At 40.7% G+C, this 21,276-nt stretch overlaps 2 protein-coding genes across 3 annotated transcripts in view; one reads left to right on the top strand and one right to left on the bottom strand.

Annotated features, from left to right (window-relative positions):
- Positions 1 to 3,601: 3,601 nt before the first annotated feature.
- On the top strand, positions 3,602 to 7,031 carry tlx3a (T cell leukemia homeobox 3a; the record flags this gene model as incomplete). The annotated part of the gene is made up of 3 exons (XM_084041254.1): positions 3,602 to 4,010; positions 5,255 to 5,492; positions 6,848 to 7,031. 3 exons carry the CDS (start codon positions 3,602 to 3,604, stop codon positions 7,029 to 7,031), a joined length of 831 nt encoding a protein of 276 aa, XP_083897380.1.
- Positions 7,032 to 11,803: 4,772 nt separating this feature from the next.
- The window catches only part of kcnip1a (Kv channel interacting protein 1 a), a 51,351-nt gene continuing 41,878 nt past the window's right edge, over positions 11,804 to 21,276 (bottom strand). For both annotated transcript variants that reach the window (XM_084042049.1, XM_084042050.1), the window contains exons 2-8: positions 20,523 to 20,647; positions 18,522 to 18,591; positions 18,036 to 18,106; positions 14,762 to 14,869; positions 14,032 to 14,136; positions 12,521 to 12,583; positions 11,804 to 12,068 (exon numbers count right to left, since the gene is read on the bottom strand). In XM_084042049.1, the coding sequence (XP_083898175.1) occupies positions 12,021 to 12,068; positions 12,521 to 12,583; positions 14,032 to 14,136; positions 14,762 to 14,869; positions 18,036 to 18,106; positions 18,522 to 18,591; positions 20,523 to 20,624 (567 nt within the window). In that variant the 5' untranslated portion in view covers positions 20,625 to 20,647 and the 3' untranslated portion in view covers positions 11,804 to 12,020. The remainder of the gene's footprint in view (positions 12,069 to 12,520; positions 12,584 to 14,031; positions 14,137 to 14,761; positions 14,870 to 18,035; positions 18,107 to 18,521; positions 18,592 to 20,522; positions 20,648 to 21,276) is intronic.

Here is a 21,276-nt window from a genome sequence, read left to right as displayed (position 1 = left end):
CCGAGCACTTTTTGCGAGCAGACGGTGACCCGCTGCTTCAAGATAGTGGGTGTTACTGTTAGTAAACTGGTGTAATCCAATAATTATAAGACATAAGTGATTATGACACACTACTAGCCTGTCCTGACCTACCCAGACATTACCGACAAACAGGTTGTGTGGTCTGAGCGGCCACAATTTCTTGATAGCGAACATTGTTTCAGAGTCCCAAAGATAAATAAACTAAAACTACCACCAAGGGTCCACTAAAACCATAGATCCGTGACAATGATCCTGAAGGGTTCGTTCAAGTATAGCCTATATATATAGGCCTATAGGCCAAACTATTTTAATATTGGCACATTATAACCTGTTTTGGAAATGAGCAATTAAGATGACGAGCATCAATCCTCGTCTTTTTTCTCACAGGCAATATTAAGCTGACAACCCTTATTCAAAAGTCCAAAAGAAACGACAACAAAAGACTGAAAGAGTGCGATTTGTTTGAGAAATTACCACTTGATCTGCATAATCGGGGTCTGGGCTGCATGGCGCGGTAAACCCGCGGGCTGCGTTTTTATTGCGCGCGTCTCCAACCGTTATCAATTTCAGCAGCGCGGCTGACTTTTTAAAAGGGGGATGAGGCCGCGGCTCCCTCTGAATAATGAATGACACGCTTTTATATTGTCGCTAAAGTGCCCGTGATGTTACAATATGAAAAGGCAGCGGTAAGTAATAGTGCATTTAAAGGGGATGTAGTGTATTATTATGATGTAAAAGAGAGGGAGAGAGAGGGGCAGAAGAGAAAGGGAGATGAGTGGAGAGCATATAGCCGAGAGAGATTGTTTTATTACAATAAGAGGAGATGAGTTTGCCTCGCAGCGAAATGGGCCAGTTAATGAAACTTTACCGAGGCTAACGATTTCCCCTCCCGCGCTCTAAAACCGCCCTTATGAAATATTTAAACTATTTAATATAGGTAGTATTAAGCTGAAAGACATTGGCACCAGCCATCTGACAACATTTACAAGGCTGTAGATTTTTAAGTTGTATAAATAAAGGTTTATGTGGGCTGCTTTCTTTCTTCAACTCAGATAACGACAAAGGTCCTGCACTAAATCACATTCACACCGAGTGGAATGCACTGCTTTGTTTTGCTCGTGGCCTTGATTTAATTTGGACGTATCTTCATTCGCCGTTGCATTTCACGCAGACACGGTATTTAAGCTTATCGTATCAATATATGCCTCTCTTGTCTAGAAGTGGAGAGCGATAGCCTAGCCCGGTCCCAGTGTGGGAGTATAGTGTTTCATATTGACATGCTCAGTGGGATTGTTGGAGGAGAAGAGAGGAATGGGATCTCCCTTCAGAGACCCAGTCAGGACCATCATCTATGTATGGGCTGTCACCAAGGCTCACTCCCTGGGACCCCCTGCTCTAGAATGCAGCTGCACTGGAAAGAATTCATTCACAGCAGAGGATATCCGATAAATTGTCATTTAAATGTAAGCTTGCGTGGGCAGCTTTATCAGTATAGGTTTAAATTCCAAGGGTTTCACTCTACTACAAGATTATTATTAGGCCCAGTGTAAATACTTTTATGTGACTCCTTAAATTCTGTCGCCTGTTCAACAACTCAGATGTCAGTAAATGGGAAGATATAGCGGCAGTGTCTGCTTTTATCAGGATTCCATATATTTTATAGTAGCCTATTTTACTTTTCTGCCACAACTAGAATTAAGCTTTAAATTGTTTTTGATAGTTTATACTATTTTGAGCAGAATATCTCGCTGTCATCCTTAACTTCTTGGACAGTAAACAAAATAGTCTGATGTCCCAGCTAAAATGTATTGTTTTTATTATTATTATTAAAAATAATTCACACGATAAATATGAAACAAGCATATGCCTCAAAGTCGTATAGCTATATGTCATTATTTTGTCAATTTTAGCCACATAAAAAGACACTTTTAAGTTATAACAGTAATCTATCGCAGTGATTCTCAACCTTTTCGGGCCGTGACCCCCATATCATATTTCATATTTGAACTGGGGACCCCCCAACCTGATAAGCTATAAGCACTTGAAATGTAGCAGTTGAGTATTTAGTTTGACTCGATTCCACAGATATATATAGTGAAAATAGCCAATCTACAAGCTCAATGCAAGGCATTGTGAGCTTGTAAATCGGCTATTTGCCTATTTTCACAATATTTGCCTTTTTCTTAAATTATTTGTCATTTTGGCCAATGTTTGACCAGCTAGTTTGTTGATTGATGCAGTAATGGTATTTTTCTTTGCTTTATTTTTTTAAATGTATTAAAAAGGTATTAAAAGTCCTTTCACTTCACTGTCATCCGGGGGGACCCCCCAAAATGTGGTGGTCCCGACCCACAGGGTCAGGTTGAGAACCACTGATCTATCGCCTTGAGACAAGTTAGTGGAAATGCGATTAGTTGACCACTTTGGGCGGTGGCTACATTGAGTCTGACCGTTTAGGAGCTTTCAGAGTCCGGACACTTTATCTGCAGTAGCCCGTGGCCTGCACTTGTCAGGTCATTTAATGTGGTACTGGCGACCAAGAACAAATAAGGCCATATAACCAAGTTCAATAGGTGCTGGCGGCATATGGCAGCTATAAGGCCTATAATGAACTATATTCTTTCTTGTTCTTTAAACTGTAAATATAACATTTGTTTATTTATAAATACATAAATAATATTTATTCTCACATTTAAATAAATGTATATAAATTGATACACATTTATTGATTTATTGCTCATTTAACTGTAATGCAAGCCTGCTGGGATGGATGTGCGTAATTACGCAACAATTAGCACCAATTGTCACCTTTCTTTCACAAGAACTTAAAATGAGTGGCATCGACTGATGCTGTTATACTGTATTTAAAGAAAAAATAAATATCACAATCCCATTCAACGTTCAATCCAGGTTGAATAAATACAATATAGACCAGCCTGCCCTGCTTGTGATCTATTGTCATATAAGACAGTACGTTTTGTCTGAGCAATGCATAAAGCGTGGACCTTCATTGCTATAAGTATAAATTAAGCTATAAATGTTTATTCCATATACAATCAAAAACATTCTTTCAATTTGGGCAGACCATGTTCAACTAATTTGGCTGTATAGGCTATGCTTAAAATGTCTGTATACACTGTCAAATAAAAACTGACTATCCAAAGAGAAGCTCACACGGACGGAAATGATGCGTAATTTCCATGCAGGCTGAAAAGTGGTTATGGGAAATGTGAGTTATTGTGCCAAAACATACCTCCATTAACATTCAATCAGTCATTCATGTGCCAGCCAATGAACAGCCGAGACAGTGACATTAGGCGGGGGGCTGCGAGACGCGCTGAGAGGAGAACAGTGCGTCACATCTCTCCAAACGCTCATCAAACTTTCACCAAAGAGGGTAACAGAGGAGGGAGACCCTTTGAATGGGGGCTTTTTAGACGGAATTCTTAACAGACTGTTGGAAAGCAATGGAGACACGTTCAGTGTTCACTTTTGGAACAATCTGACGAGATTACACCTAGCTCTCCAACAGCTTTCTGTGTATATATATATCCCTTGTTGTTGTGCGACTGTGGTGGGGATGGAGCAAGCACCCAGCGCACCGAGCCCTCCACCCAAACCGGTCCACCACGAACCCATCAGCTTCGGTATCGACCAGATCCTGGCGGCCGGTACGGACCACCAAGATAACGGACGGACCGTTGGCAGACAAAGCGGCTCGGATCTAAACAACGGGGACGGTTACTACACCGCGGACGGCGCGCCGTCTTACACCGCGCTGTCCATCTCCCTCTCCGGCATAGAGGCTCCGGGTGCATATGGGGAGAACAGGGGTCTCGGTGGTAGCCGAGGGGTGATCCGAGTCCCGGCCCACAGACCCATGGCGGCCACGGGGCCTCCAGCCCCCCATGTCCAGAGCGCTGTGCCGAGCTTCGGAGGGCTGTGCTTTCCCTGGATAGGGAACAGGTTCGCCAAGGACAGAATATCGGGTAGGCCAACTGTTCTATTTAAAAGCTGCTTAACCTAACTTAATAAACAGTTTGAAACATTAGGGAATGTAACAGGGCCAAACATTATTTAAATGTTTCTTATTTGCCAAATTTTGAATGACAACAGACTTATTGCAGTGCGTGTATACATTTATTTCTGTACAATTATATGTATCAGCAAGCTCACTGTCCATAAGAAGACCATTAACTTAATTCTGCAATCGGGGGGTCAACTTGTGTCTCGGCAATCAACTTCTCTCTCAATAACTTTGAGCTCAATATAAAAAAAATCTGAACAGGGTGAAAAGTAATTAAATAGCATAAGGCTACGCAATTCATAGTAGCCATAATGTAAAAACAAATGAATGAATGAATATGCTACAACTTCAATAATAGTATTATTATACAAGGCTATTATTCCATGTTTTATATTGAGGTATAGGCTATGCTAAATTTTAAATTCGGCTACGTTAAATTAGTGTAAAACGTATCATCCTATGCCAACAGTTTTTCAGCTTTAACGCAGCCTATATAAAATAGAAAAGGACATACTAGCCATATGGGGAAAACAAACTCGGACCTAGACCCTACTCATAAGATGATGCCTGACACTTATTGTAGCAGCCAATAAACAATAAACAATAAGGCTTTCTCGTCTAGCCACAAAAGGCTAAAGCATAATTCTACTGTGTAGAGAGACCATTTGCTATACAAATAGGCTTATTGCCAAATATCGGTGATGTATGCCAGTGGTTCTCAACCTGTGGGTCGGGCATGATTTTAGGGGGGCCCCAGGTGACAGTGAAGTGACAATTTAACATTTTAATATCTAAAAAAATAGTGAAATGAAAAAAGATCATTACTGCATCAAACATAATCAACAAACTATATTATAAAAACTGGTCAAACATTGGCCAAATTGTCAAATAATATAATATTAGCCGATCTACAAGCTCACAACGCCTCACGTTGCGAGGCGTTGTGTGAGCTTGTAGATCTGCTATATTTATCTGTGGAACCGAGTCAAACAAAATGTAATGCCTCAACTCCTATAATTTCAAGTGCTTGTCAGGGTCGGGGGTCCCCCAGTTAAAAAATGATTATTTTGGGGGGTCACGGCCTGAAAAGGTTGAGAACCGCTGATGTATGCCATTGAATTACCACAACAAATAGTGAATCAGATGTTGTGAGGTGGGTATTAATTACATTTCTCACTCACCACTTATACTGTTGTTGTTCTGCAGCAGCCCTGGTGCCATTCGCGGTCACCCGGCGGATAGGTCACCCTTACCAGAACCGAACGCCCCCCAAACGGAAGAAGCCCCGCACGTCCTTCTCCAGGGTGCAGATCTGTGAGCTGGAGAAGAGGTTCCACAGACAGAAGTATCTGGCCAGCGCTGAGCGGGCGGCCCTGGCCAAGAGCTTGAAGATGACAGACGCGCAGGTCAAAACGTGGTTCCAGAATCGCAGGACCAAATGGAGGTAAAGTTAACTGAAAGCTTAGCCGCTGAATAAATCAAAAAAAAAAATAGCCTCCTTTTTGGGTCCGAAAGCAAACTTCCACCCATTGGTGACTGGAATTTCCTGTAAATTGACTCCACCCTCATACATTTAAATAATAATAATAGTAGTAATACTACTTGTAGTAGTATAGTAGTAACAATAATATTAATAATAATAATGATATGATAATAATAAAACTGAAATATGATATTAACGGGTATGGGGAAATTCAATTGCAGCACATGTTGAAAAATGTGTTAGCTGAATTTGAAATAATCTTATTTGTATGTAGGCTACAGACTAGGCCTTAGCAGCGCATTCAAAATACCAAACTATAGCCTATATTTAGTGTTTGATCAATTAAATTCGTAAAAGAAGCTAAATACAAAATTATAAAGACTTAAAGTGTATGTAGTGTCTGGTGTTAAATTAATTTCATGTCAATCCCTCAACCTCTCTCTTCTTTCCTTAATTTAATGATGTCCTTTTCCTTTCGTTAATACAAACACAGGCCATTTATTTTCCATGCTCAGTTTAACGAATACTCGGCATTGCTCTTATTTTTGTTTCCTTCTATAAAAAACAAACGAACTCAACAATCAAACAAACAATTAACAAACCTCAGTGGTGTGTTCTAGTTTTTTTCCGGAGGGCATACGATAATCATTCCCTGCAAGACATGCACGTGGTCAATGAATGAAATGGTTAGCAGTGGCGGTAAAATTACTCACATGTTTTACTTAAGTAAAACAGTATTAATATACTGCAATGTAGAAATACTCTCAAATACACTAAAAATGTAGCTTACTTGAGTAAAAGTACAAACGTATTGGTATCAACATGTACTTAAAGTACCAAAAGTAATAAGTACTCATTGTGCAGAATTTCAGATGTTCAAAATGTATAAAACATCTTTTGAAAATAGCAAGCTCACAATGCATCACATGGCCCATTGTGAGCTTGTAGATCGACTCTCTTCAAATAGGCCTTATGCCTATATATAGGGCTGAAGTGGTTAATGTATGTTTTGTAATAATAATCAAAATCTTCAATTAACAAAGTAACTAGTAACTGAAGTTTTCAAATAATTATAGTGGAGTAAAAGTACATTATTTGCCTCTGAGATGCAGTGGAGTAGAAGTAAAAGTACTGAAAATTGAAAATACTCCAGTAATGTAAAAATACCTCAAAATTGTACAGTACTTGAGTAAATGTACTTAGTTACTTTACACCACTGAGTGATGGTTAGTAGAGGGCACGTCATACTACGTATACAGCGTAACACGGTGGAACACACCACTGCTCACACTTTTCTTCAACTGTGTGTCCCTCAGGAGACAGACTGCCGAGGAGAGAGAGGCGGAGCGTCAACAAGCCAATCGCCTCATCCTTCAGCTGCAGCACTCCGCCCTCCAAAAGTCCCTGAGCGAATCAGCGGGCTCGGACCCGCTGTGCGCCCATAACTCCTCCCTCTACGCCCTGCAGAACCTCCAGCCCTGGGTGGAGGAGAGGGAATAGATGGGCGCAGATGGGCCTATTCCACTGTTTCTCAAACTTGTACATTTAAGACCGGAGGCCTTGATTTTTTTTTCAAGATTTTTCAAAAATAGCAGATCTACAAGCTCATAGCGCGGCACTCGGTGCCGCGCTATGAGCTTGTAGATCTGCTATTTATGACACAGACACTTTCCCGGTCTTAATGGGTTAACATTTGGTTCCACTTGTATACTGTCAGAGTTACAGACAGGGTCAATTTTAGAACCTCCTCAAGGGACCCTGAGAATCCCTGGACTGAGAACCTCTGGCCCTATTCTGTCACCTAAACAGACGATGTAACTGTAGGGGTCTTCAACGTTTTTCCAAGGACCCCCTAGCTGAGAGAAAGATGAAGGAGGGACCCCCACTACATTTGTATTCATGTTAAATGTGTGTTTTCAGACATTTAACCACTTCGACCCTCAATACTTTGTAAACTTGACCGTTGGCTCTGTACTTGGTCTGCTCTTTTTCCCCTTTACACCAAACCTCTTTGCCGAAAATAGCCAATCTACAAGTTCACAACGCCTCGCAGCACGAGGCGTTGTGTGCTTGTAGATCTACTATTTTCGGCTAATGTTCCCCTCAGAATATATGGATGCTAGGGTTGAATGTAAAAACAATGTCCCTATGCGCAAATATAATAATACCCCTAGGACCCCCTAGGGGTACCGGACCCCTGTTGAAGACCCCGAATATAATCTATTAACCACTTGAAACGCAACGCCGCCTATTCTGGGGGGAACATTTGCCAGAAATAGCCGATCTACAAGCTCACAACACGTGGCGTTGCTACGAGTTGTGAGTATTGGCTTGTATCTCTGGGGAAGAGATTTAGAAGGAAACAAGAGCGGACCAAGTACAGAGCCCACTCAGGTCCGTTTCCATAGTAGGCTATAGAGGGTTTAAAGGTACATTTAATTAGGCATATAGAGGACCGTTTCCTCATGGACATCTGTTAAAAACCAGTGGACAAGATTCAACAAACAAACTTTGAAGAACTCAAGTCAAGGGTTGAGAAATTGGATTTTCACTTGAGAAAATGTGGAAGACTATGGTGAGTGGCCCCGACTCATTTACATGGATTTTGAAATAGCCACTCATAACAACATTGCAAATGAGCCTGATTGAACCACCTGCAAGACTTTACAGATCCTAAAAGGTTGCAAAATGAGTCTATTGTACTCAAAATGACAGTGTTATTGTTGTGCTGTGGTCGTCTACCTGTCCTACATTATCTGTCTATTTGAGTACCACAGGGGAAAGTGAAAATATTGCTGCAATTAAGGACGCAGCTTATTCTCCACTGGTGAACCAATTAGCCTATGTTGTATGTGTGAAGGTGTTTGATACAACCATGTTGAGGAGCATATAAATGATGGACACTCCCTGCATCTAAAACTTTGTGATAATGGACAAATGCAATTACCGGCTATCCTCCCTCGTTTTGTGAGACTGTGCTTAGTTTAACTAAAGACTTTGTACAACAATCTAAAAATGCAACAATTATGATTAGAGTCCATTGTGAGATGTGTGGAAAAGTCGTGTATCTAAATGCACCAACGCAGCCCCTGTATATATGCAATATGGCTACAGATAAGGTGCACTGAACTAAAGTAGAAACAAAAGGAAACACATATTTTTTTCTTTTATCATAATTTAAATAATCTATAATAACGAGGGAGACAGAATAGCAGAAAAGAGAGAAAGGGTAGAAATGCATGTTCATTAAGGTTGGTTTATTTTACCTTTTCTTTTGCACATTATAATGCTTCCTTGATGGGCCATGATCATTGAAATGTAGGCCCCCATTCTATAAAATGTACGTTTTTTTGTACTTCTGCAATACAAAGTTCTTGTGAACCTTTTGCCCGTGCTGTTTATAGTGCACTATAAAGTCCATTGTAAGTTTTAACACCTAATAATTATATCATACAAAAAAGGCTATTTATCCAAGAAAAAGGATGACGGCCATCTTTTTTTGAAAAGTTTATTGTTAAATATAATGATTTTGTACAATATTTCAATACACACATTATTTCATTCAGTTTGCTTGTCAGTTGATCTGTCTGTCAGTCAGTCTGTGTGTATGAGTGCATTGGAGATGAGCCTCAGATCATCCCAGCCAAAAAATAATTCTACAATAGTATTGTAGCACAGTGAGAGGGCATGACAGTAAATAATTAGCTATCGATCTGTTTTTTTTGTTGCTCAATCCTCTTAGCAATGGCTTTCATGTGAAACATGGCTTCCGACCATTCCTCCAGAATCAGTGACAAGGTCATTAATCTTTCATCATTTGTTCCTGTTTTCACATCTTTCCTTCCGTTTGCTTTGTTTCGTCCCCTTCCTCTCCCTCACTCACAGTGTAAGGCGAGTTATTGAGAATCAATATCATTATTTTTTACAGAGCTGAATATCCCAGTTAAACTCTCTCTCTGGTAGAAATACTGGCCTTCACTCCCAGTTGAGGAGTATGCTTCTAAAAGCTGGATTAGTTGCCTGGTCATCCATTATGCTGGGTGAAAGATTTGTAGGTGTCATGCACTTCCCACAAGATGTAACGTGCTATAGCAGGAATTGTCATACAAAAATGTAAAACAGTGCGCGCGCGCACGCACATACGCACACACACACACACACACACACACACACACACACACACACACACACACACACACACACACACACACACACACACACACACACACACACACACACACACACACACACACACACACACACACACAGTGAAGAAGTGTTCCTTCAGAGCTCTGACACCTGTATTAACACATTGACTGCCAGAGTTTATTCATAATGGACTCACCCCCTTGCCAGCGATTTGCGTGTTTTTTTTGTTTTGTTATTTTGTTATTTAAATGCATTTAAGTTTCTCTGGCCATGGTTTTAAACACATACGAGAATCGACCACCAGAGAGCAGCAAAATGACACCTTGATGACTCGCTGACACCCCCCCCCCTCCAGGCTCAAACAGTCAAATACGTCATAAACCGGATGTGGGGTTTTCGACAATCGATGATCGGGCTTAAATACGATGTGATACACGACGCCGATGACTGATCGTCACCCAGACTAAAGAAAATAGAAGTGGAGCTGTCCGTTCGTTTTTTATACCGTGTGAAAAACCGTGCATTAGCGCATTTTTCAAGCTAAAACCGGAAACGGAAATCGCTGAAATTGCTTCCGGGTGAAGCGGATGTGACTGGGAAGCGAAAATGATCTCGGAATGTAAATAAAACAGCGTGATCGTCTATTAACTAAATTAAACATTAGGACGCAGATCTGCGTCCTAGATTACTCTGGCAGCCCACGGTTTTATCTAATAGGACGCAGTTCTGCGTCCCTGGCAGCTTATGTGTTAATGATGCAGTATCTTAAACTACGACAGTGATCCTCAAAATGCTCTATGGAAAAACCAGTGCTGAGAAACAGAGTATAGCCTAACGTGTTGCTTCGCCCCGCATTGTGAGCTTTTAGATCTGCTATTTTCACTACTTCTTACGTTTTTTATTATTATTTATTTACGGAAAGTATTTGATTTTTAAAATTGAATTTATGAAATACTTTTGAAAAATGTTGGAATTGTTTTTAATTGATGAAAAGTTGACTCTTTTGTTTAGGGAAACACTGGCCTAATCTATATTCTGGCAGAGAGATGAGTAGATAGGAACGCAGACAGACTGGAAGACAGACAGATAGAAATGGACATGCAGACAGACTGGTAGACAGACAGATAAATGAACACGCAGAAAGACAAATACAACTGATTTCCAAGAAGAAGCCACAAACATGACGATAAAGTATCTACAGTAGTCATAATGACACTGACCCACACCACTGGAACATACACACAGTAGGAGTTGAGGCTAATTTGTCACACTGCCCTTTCGACAGAATGAATTAGCCTTTAGTAGGGTTTTTGAGGGCTGTTGCAAGCGATCACAAGACTTGAGACGGAGGTCAAATTCAGTTCTTCACACCTTTGTAGGCTGAAGCCTGAGCATATAGAGTAAAACTGCTTTACAGAAAACAAATGGGTTGGCTCAGTTTTTTTGAAGATGCCCCTCTGTACCCAGCTTCCCAAATTAATTTGGTGCTCAGGTTAACTTCTGGACACCAAGTTTTGTATAGTATATAATACTGCACATACTGCAGGCAGAAGTCTTCTGTGCTTTATGCAATTCCTTTATGTTGCTGTAATATTTGACATGGAAATTCACAATTTGAAGAGAATGCATTTAAGAGTAGGATGCATTAATGTATAAATTCCATATATACATTTGATGTTGTGCAGCGCTTTTCCATATAGCTTATCACACTGACCTGGTTAACATCACATCTTTCACAATAGCATTTGACAAAGTGTGAGACGAGTGCAGGACCAGTATTTAAACAATGATGTGTAGTAATACACTGTCCAAGACGACGGTAACTATAACAACATCAACAACAGCGACGGAACGATATGGAGGGCAGCAGGGTCAGAGGTGAAAAGGCTACAAGATCACAGCAAGGTCATAATCAAGGTCAGGGGAAACTTGGGGATTGAGTCTGGATGACAAAACCCACCTAACGCCTAATTTATGCTCCATTGTCCACTGAAAATAACGGATCTACAAGCTCACAACGTGGTGCATCTGTGACACATTGTGAGCTTGTAGATTGGCTATCTTTGGCACACAACACCACCGTGCGACAAAGTATAAATCAGGCTTAACTGGGTGTAATGATGGTTTCGTGGTATTGATATAGCAAGACACCTCCACACAGTTTTGTGACAACCTGTTGAGAATACAACTACAAAAATGTCCGATGTCTGCTTTCAGTCACAAATTGAACTCATCCGGTTTTCCCCGCGGTTCAAGCTTCCCTTCCCCTCTCTCTTTTCCACTCATCTTAGCTTGCTCCGTACTTTCATTTGCTCCGCTGGGCTGTACCCTCTTCATTGTCTACATGACGTTTTCAAACAGCTGGAGAGACTTCATGATATTTTCGTCCTGTGTGAATTGAGAAGGGGTGGGGGGGGGGGGTCAGGTAGAAAAGAAAAAGGCGTCTGACATCAGAACTCATCTCAGTCATAACCCAGCTCACCACCTGGGGATGCTAAAAGCCCACAAAATGAGGACAATGTGCTGGCTCCAGTGGTGTGGCCTCATGGAGAGATAACAAGAGGCCATCTGTCATGTGATATAAAATATAGCAATAGTGGGCTTTAACAAACGTACAATGAAAGCAAACAGTGCTAACTGTGTGACAAAGTGCAGCGCGCCAAAAATACTGAATGTTTCTAGATGTTTCTGAGATTATATGGTCAGAAAAGGAGGCTAATGGGAGAGAGAAAGAAAGAAAGACGGACGGACGGACGGACGGACGGACAGACAGACAGACAGACAGACAGACAGACAGACAGACAGACAGACAGACAGACAGACAGACAGACAGACAGTACCTCTTGGCAGGAAAGGATGAATTCATCAAGAGTGACCACTCCATCTCTATTTTTATCCATTTTCTGTGGAGAGCAACGCAGAATGTGTGAAGCGGTACAGTCTCTACAGTAACTCACGCAGCTATACTATTTACCATCATTAGAGTAAAGGAAAACTATTAAGACATTAGAAGGACTTCATGAAAGTGATACCGTAATGGTGGAGGCCCTGCTACAGGTAGGCATGCTAAAAGCCGGGAGTTGTAACTGGCCAGATAATTATAGTAATTCATCATTACTTCATCATGGACTTATCTCACTCATGTTCACATTAGGGTGGCAGTTGCACAGTAAAGTGTCTGTCTGTGACACAGAGGGGCCCTCCCTGTTTGATCCATGGCTTGATGTCTTTTACAACTTACAATTTTAGGTATTGACCAGAGTGTCTCATAAGGTAATCACATACATAGAATGCAAAGAGACAGTGTAGTGCCTCAGGAAACTATGATCACAGGAAGAACCTAGCATCAGTCTAAACAATATAAAAAATAATCATCTGTACATTGAAATTATAGGATACCAGGTAAACAATGAAACTAGCATCTGTTTAAATAACATTTTAAAATTGAATTCACACTCTTGATTTAGTTTGCTGCTCATGACCCTAAATAAATGCCTGTGTGCACCTATTAAACAAATGTATAGATTAAATGGAAACCTTTGTATGTACATAGACATTTTCCTACAGCCACCTATAACCATTGCCCCATGTTAATAAAAGCCAGTAGCTTAATTAGAATGCCACAATCTCAGCTTTAACACAGTGTGAAGCTATCTATAGATTATCACTTGGCAAGTAGGTCAGTGTCTAAGGCTGTGAGTTTGATCTCTGGGTAAACATGGTAATGCCTAGTGAGGCATTGTGTTGTGTGGATTAGAAACATGATTTCATAAATGTAAGATGTTTTCAGATTCTCTTCTTTTTATGGTTTGCCACAATTCTCTCAGCAACATTTCATGCAATGGTTGCATTTCATTTGGTTTAATTTACTAGATACTTCCATTGATAATGTCAACTGAAGGTTTAGATTCCCATAAACAGCAACTAGGCATGGTGTGTGGTATTCACAATGTTCTGTGATCGATACTAGGCACTGCCAACTGACTTGAATAGCATCAACAAAATTCTGCACATAGGTTCATTCCTCAAATTGCCTGGACCCATTCATTGTTGGGCAACAGCTATACTTTTATTTATCTTTAGTTCTTGACTCTTATTTGTACCTCTCCTGTGTTTCATTCTTACTCCTGTTGCTGCTGTGACCCCTGAAATTACCTCTGGGGATCAATCTTATCTTATCTTATCTTAAACCCTACATGTAGATGTTAATACAAGCTTTTCGTTAGCTGTACTACTGTATGTATAGCAGATTTCTCAGTGACACAGATAAGTGACAAGCATCCTTACTTTGTATCATTATTATCAATGTTTGTGTCCTGGGCTGCTGTTTGAGGACAGAAAAGCTTTGTACCTGGAAGAAGGCATCCACATGCTGTTTGGGTGCATCCGTCTTCAGAACAGGGTAGGTGTACTTCCCCATCATGTCGTATATTGCTCTGACAATGTCTGTCATTTCCTGCAAATCACAAATGCACACACAGACATATCATAGTTGAGCCGCCACAAAGCACAGAACAAGACTAGAAAAGTGCATTTCTCAGAGCGCACATCCCCGCCAGGCCAGGTTGCCTGGCAACCCAGGGCTGTGTCAGTCGTGGGATGCAGCAGTCAGGACACGAGGAAGCTGCAGGGGATATAGAGTTTGCTCAACAAACGGTGCAACTGTTGCCGTTTCTGGCGGCCTCTATGGGCAAAAGTGAAAGCGGTTTTGGAGGTGCTTTATAGAGGCCCGTCAATATGCAATTCAAATTTGGGTATGATTGGATGGTGCGTTGGTGATGTATGGCATTTCTTGTAAGAAATAAGCTGTGCCCACAAATTTACAGCCTGGCGGGGATAATAATTATATTGTAATGATATGAATCTGTTCACAACTTTGTCCACCAGAGGGTACTTTTGCTAAACTATATACACCTCTATGATGCCTTGTAATATAATGTAAACAGTGAAGACTATTTGTTCAAAGATTTTAGTAGAAATAGTAGAAACACTAAGAAAAGACAACACAAGTAAGTAAGTGGCTTGAACCCTAGTAAACAACATGCTAACAAAACACTCTTGGCATTTGTGGAAAACACAACCTCTTTGTTGATGTATCCGTCTTTGTTAATGTCATAGAGATTGAAAGTCCACTGGAGTTTCTCTCTAACGGTGCCCCTCAGCAGGATGGAAAGAGCTGTTACAAAGTCCTGTAGAGAGGGAGGGAAAGGATGAAGCTGCAAACCCCTTCTAGAGCACATACTGTAGGTCAAGAAATTTCTATAATCATTTATTGTCATTTAATTCATGGTTGAGTGTTTCTTTCCCATATATTTTGAAATCATTTTATTTCATAATGTATTAATATCCCAAGTATTCATTAGATATCTTGTTTTTGATAACCACAAATCATTATTTAACTTTTTTATGAACAAAAATAGTTATTGTATTACTACATTTACACACATGGGTCAAACTTACCCATTAACTGTATGCAAGAGTGATTTAAAAATAATGTTAAAATAATTATTTTAGCAGTGATTTGAACCAAATCCATTTATTTTTTGAAATATGTCACTTTATTTGTCACTTGGTCACACATAACATATTGTACACATACTGCATCACTGATGACCAATAATACTGATACCGAACTGTTAAGGTCCTTACACACCGGGCGACACCCATCCGAATAATTAAAAGACGCTTTTTCGCTTCGCTTTTTCGCTTTTTCGCTCCATGTACGGAGCCATTGACTTTATAAGGTTTTAAAAAAACCCGCATTACTCGCACGAAAAAATCGCCCCGGTGTGTAACAACCTTTAGTGTTGGTTAATATACATGCAGAGAGCAGAATGGTAGCAATGGAAGTGTATCCGGACAACATTGGCAACGGGAGCCACGATGGCTACGCCACGACGAGTAGGAGGTGGTGCTGAAGCCTTGGGCGTAGGTCTGGGTGGAGCTGTCGCAGGTGCAGATCACCCATGCAGGATGTGAGAATCCTCTGGGCTGCATGTGCTACCTTCCATTCGTGGAGCAGGGCCTTGCACAGATGGACCTTGGGATGGGAGTGCTCACAAAGGGACTCTGGACTCTCTGGGCGAGGGCGATCCTGGACCAGGGGTGCGTGTTCAGGGCACGCTTGTTCAAGGATGCTGATGACAACCTCACCTGACGTATGCATCACTGTATCCTCCAGCATTGCTGGAGCAGTTAGTGATCTGTCTGAAGCTTTGCGGCCTATGTTAGGTCTTGTAAAGTGGACGTGGGTCATAGTTGGGAGAGGTCTGTGTTGCGTGAGGCGACAGGCAGTCCCAGGTAACCACCCAATCATGGTATCCTTTCACTGCACTCAGCTGCCCCTGTTGAAGGTTGAAGGTGAAGTGTCTGCACGGATGTCAAAGTGATAGATTTCTATGCCACATTTGTAACATAACGTAATTTGGTGTTGCGTGAGGGTATTGGGAGGCGTTGAGGGTGCGTCCCCACTTTGTGGTCCAGGCCACAGGGACAGTAGTCTCGCAAGCTAGGCTGTTTGTTGCCTCCCACAATTTTCAAATGCTTCCGTCTGTAGCATGGAAGATCTGAAAATGATCAAGCGATACAGTGGATGTGAAGCCTCCTCCCCACCTTCGTTTCGTCTTAACAGTCGCGCAAATGTATCTATCTATAAATCAAGGCATCAAAGCATATATAGCTTGCTGCTTAGCAGAAACCGAAATTAAAAAATAAAATGTAAAGATATTTTAAAATATATTTTTGTGAACGGAAATGACAAACAGATGACAGCTTCCTTCCTTGGATTTTGGGAGGTGTAGTTCCAGACTCTATACAGCATTCGGAGATTGGTGAATAGTTGTCTGGCTACGCGGGACTACAGGGACAGCATCACCTCCATCCTAGCACTTAGCTGCCCCTGCCACAGGTAGGGCAAGCTTGGTGCATATGAATGTCAAAGTGAAGAAATTCAATGAAGTGGGTAACACAGCACTATCGCAGGGGGTCGCGGGTGGTCGGAGTTTGTCCCCCCCCCCACTTAAGAAATTGTAACTCACTTCCTATCCTATAAAAATGAGCCACGTGTGTCTGTGTAAAACTCATGAATGCACACTGTACACGAGCAGACAGGCTCACCAAAGCGTAATTCACTGCTTGTTCCTGCAAATCCAGGCCCATTCAGACAAAAGACTCTCACATAACTAGCGTGACTGAGCAGGGACGCAGAGAGTCTTGGTTAATGACGGCAAAGACGTTGGCTGATGTCATTTGTGTCCAAAGTGGCCGCTGATACCCAACTTTAACTGGCTTTAACTTAATTTTGACCCATGTGTGTAAACTTGATGTAATACAAAAACTATTTGTGTTCATACAGAACAAAGAAAAAATTGGAATATTACAGTAAATGATTAAATAAACATATTTCAAAGGATAGAACAAAGAAACACTTCCTGCATTAAATAACATAGGAAATGAATGCAGGTAATTCTTTACTCATTTGCATCATAGGGGAGTGGTAAGGTTAGAATAAATGAAGGATTTGTGATGATGAAAAACAAGTTAATTGAGGAATACTTGGAATACTGAGTGATTGAATTAATGCATTGCAAAGATACAGAAAATAAAATCTGCTTTATCTGCATCTTCATGTTTATATGTATTTTCTACACAAGCTCACAACGCCTCGCATCGTGAGGTATTGTGAGCTTGTAGATCTGCTATTTATGGTTAATGTAAAAAACAAAAATCCTATCACACAAAGATCTGGTGGCTCCCCTGTAGTAACTCTGAGGGCTAATCATTGTTAAACATGAAATAATGATGAATTGTCTTCACTTCAGATTATGGCACACCCACACAATAATATCTGCAATTGATTTATAGATCTTGTAGGAATATTTTACAAAGCATAGCTTCTATAGATATAGATTAACTGTGAATGTTTTAGCTGGTGGTTAGGCTAGCACCTGAGCAGCAAAATGCATTTTTGCCCTGCAAAGATATCCTTCATTATAGTAAAGATTGTGTCTAGTTCATCTGATTTATTGAGTTACTGGAGGTTCTTTAAGATATGTACAAAGGATTGCTATTTCAAGTACATTATCTGTCTGGCCTTGGTTGCTACCTACAGTACCTATACAATACTGTATGTTTGACAGATTATAAGCTCAGGTACAGGAACCCTATTTTCAAACGCTGAACAGTGCAGTTGGTCTTGGGCTACTGTAGGTCCACTGTGAACAAGCCACCTTCAATACTATACAGTATGAATTTCCCATTTGGGGATATCTTTTGTAAAACATTTGCTAAGCACATGGCAAAACGTTCCAGAGGATACATTTTTGAGAAACTTCAGAAGGACTGCGTTCTGCTGACCTCAAACTTGATGGAGCCACTTTGCGCTGTGTCAAAAGAATTGAACAGGTAGTGTGCATATGTGCTGGCATCTGCAAGCAAGAGAGCAAACTCACATGAGGACATGAGGATTAAAATACACCATTACACACATGAGCACTTGTGTGTACTGGTGCATTACACAAGTAGCACAGTAAGATAAGATAAGATAAGATAAGATAAGATAAGGTAAGATATGTGAAATAACACATTACTAAAATGAAATGCTAAAACAGCATTTTAATACAAATAATATTATCATGTCATGTACTCCATCCATTTAACAAAATGACTGCACTTTATTTGAGGGTATTTATTGAAAGTAATGCAAAAGTATTACAGTATAATACATTACTTGCCAAAGAAAACAATATTATAACGTAACTAATCACTTTTCATTTCATGTAATGAATATTTAATTAATTACATTTATAAAGTAACTTCTCCAACAATAAGCACACACTGTACCTCCATGTGGGAAGAACTGGGAGTATATCTGCTTGAATGTTACTTCATCCACAACACCGCTTGGACATTCCTAGAAGGGGGGGGGGGGAGAGAGAGAGAGAGAGAGAGAGAGAAAGAGAAAGAGAAAGAGAAAGAGAGAGAGAGAGAGAGAGAGAGAGAGAGAGAGAGAGAGAGAGAGAGAGAGAGAGAGAGAGAGAGAGAGAGAGAGAGAATAAACAAGACTGGGTCAGTATTTGGTATTTGTCTGGGCTTTATATAAGTTAAAAAAGATGGTTATCAATGTAGTTGCAAGAGAAACATTTTTCATGCTGGGATGTTTTATTTGAAAGAGAAGTTAATCAACAATTGAAAATATTGTAATTATCTGTTGACTCCTTAGTCCGTATTAAAGGGATATTTCACTTTTAAAAAAAGGCTTTTGTGAGCCCCCCCCCAGACAGTTTTTAAGTTGCTTGATTCAGTATTTAGATATTTCATATTAATTTAATCAGATACGCCCTATACAAACCCATTGTAACTTCAATCTCCATTTTAACCATGATAGATTCATCGAAAACCCCCGTCCTTGGTTCTGGTGACTCTGACTCATACTGCCTCTATTTATTTGTGTCATTTTCCCAAAAAAATAAATGGGTTGGGTTTGAGTAAACCCCTTTGAATTTTACCTCAACCTTGGTCTGTCTCCTTTTACTGTGGCCAAAGAGCGATAACAATGTTATGAATCAATCAACACATTGTGTGTTTTGGCTGTTTTGCTTTGTTCATTTTATTGTTACTCTATTTGAATGTGATGTTCTTGTTTTATTTTTGTTTATTTATTGTACAGCACCTTGTAACATTTGTTTTGAAAGGCGCTTTATAAATAAATGTACCTTTACCTTATCTTAAGGTCAGTCCGGTCTGGTCAGGTTAGCTCGTTAGCTCAGTTGCCTATATGGGAATATTTCGGGTTTGAACCATATGCAAAAGGTAAGCCAATGGATATGACACAGGGGATTTGCAAGCTTTGCAAGAGAGTTATAGGCCTACTGAATACTGATGAAGCAATCTCAACTATAACTGAGCTCAGGTATTGTCATCATTGGCTGCAAGAGTCAATACTCTCCAAGCTGTTCTTAGGAATCTAATGCACAGATTCATGTGCCGTTTGGATGAGTCTGAGAATAGCATCATTGTAACTATAAATAACCCTGTGAAGAGTTGCATCAGATATACCTCTAGTCTTAGGAGACATTGGCTTAACTGCTTGTATCTATAACTGTCCCAATTTATTGTGTAAAGGACTGTTTTTAATTCATGTTTATTGTTGGAGTCTGTATTTGTATGTATCTATGGACCTTGAGTCTGTAATAAAGACATTCATTCATTCATTACTCAGGTATTGATGTCTCGCTCTCACTCTTTGTTGCATTTCAAATGGCTTTTACATACTCACAATGTGTTAACATTTCTCAGATCAGAACCAATCACAATTAAAATATGCCTTGACCAGTCTAGTCTCAGACAACCTTGTACATTGCCGCTCATGGAAGTTTTAATCACCACAATCCCATAACCTGGGGGATGATTACAGGGGACTTACATCCCATAGCCTGGAGGGATGATTACTCTGCAATAAGCCGTTATTAAGCCAACCAGCTGAATAATGCTGTAATGAGTTTGCCTGTAACTTTCATGTTTGACCAAAGCTGTTCTGTACCCTGGTTGCCTGTATTTGGTTGCTTTTGACCAATAGGCTACTGTAGCTTGGTTGCCTGTAACTTGGATTCTTTCAACCAATGCTGTAACTTTAAAGCGTCCCTTGGTCCCTCATTTACTGACAAAGGTGTATGTCAGGCTTACCTAAAGCCCAGCCAAAAAGGAGAACAAACACGTCAAACTATGCTGGAATTTGACGAGCCATGGGGGATGGGTCAAAATCAAAAGTTGTGATAGAAAAGTGATAAGAGTGAGATAGAGAAAGAAATTAATGTCATGAATTATTTAACAGAGATCACTCACGTTCTTGAAGCCCCGGTACAGCACTTGCAGCTCCCTCTTGCTGAAGTTGGTTTGAGCCTCTAGCTGGTCAAGACCCTCTGGCCGATGACACACCATGGTCATCTCAAAGTCATCATCTATCTTGTCTGTGGGGACGCACACGCACACACACACACACACACACACACACACACACACACACACACACACACACACACACACACACACACACACACACACACACACACACCAGTTTACATATCAACAGTCTTTTTTTCCCCTATCAGTCAGCCAGTCTGTCTATCTAAAATAAACACTACTTTGAATTTGTAATATTCCAGCTCATGGCTGTTCTGTCGGTCTCTTGTCTCTCATGTTTTCTCTCTGCTCCATGTCTTATCTCTCACACTCAGTCCCTCTCTATTCCTTCCTTCCACATGCTGGGGGAAAAACCTTCAACAAATGAGAGGTAGGTGAGGCTGAGAGAGATTGGGGTGAAGAGAGGTAGAGGTCAGTCCAATATCCGCAGCACGTCCCTCCCCCTAACTGACCCTATCATTAACAACGCATTAGTCTTTTTTCCCTGCCAGAGGGGAGGTGAGAGAAGAAAGAAACACATGAGAGAGAGAGAGAGAGAGGGCGGGGTCGGGTGTAGAGGACAGGTGACATACATGCCAGCGGGAATGGGGCTTTATAGGAACAAAAGAAAAGTACACACATTTCTCTCCATGTCCTCACCCTTCAGAGCTGTCGTTCTTTCATACATTCATATGCA

The sequence above is a fragment of the Gymnoscopelus microlampas genome (genome assembly GCF_963454915.1).
Source record: "Gymnoscopelus microlampas genome assembly, chromosome: 18".
Taxonomy (NCBI): Eukaryota; Metazoa; Chordata; class Actinopteri; order Myctophiformes; family Myctophidae; genus Gymnoscopelus; species Gymnoscopelus microlampas.
Note: the sequence above shows the minus strand (reverse complement) of the source record. Positions and strands in the feature narration are given on the sequence as shown.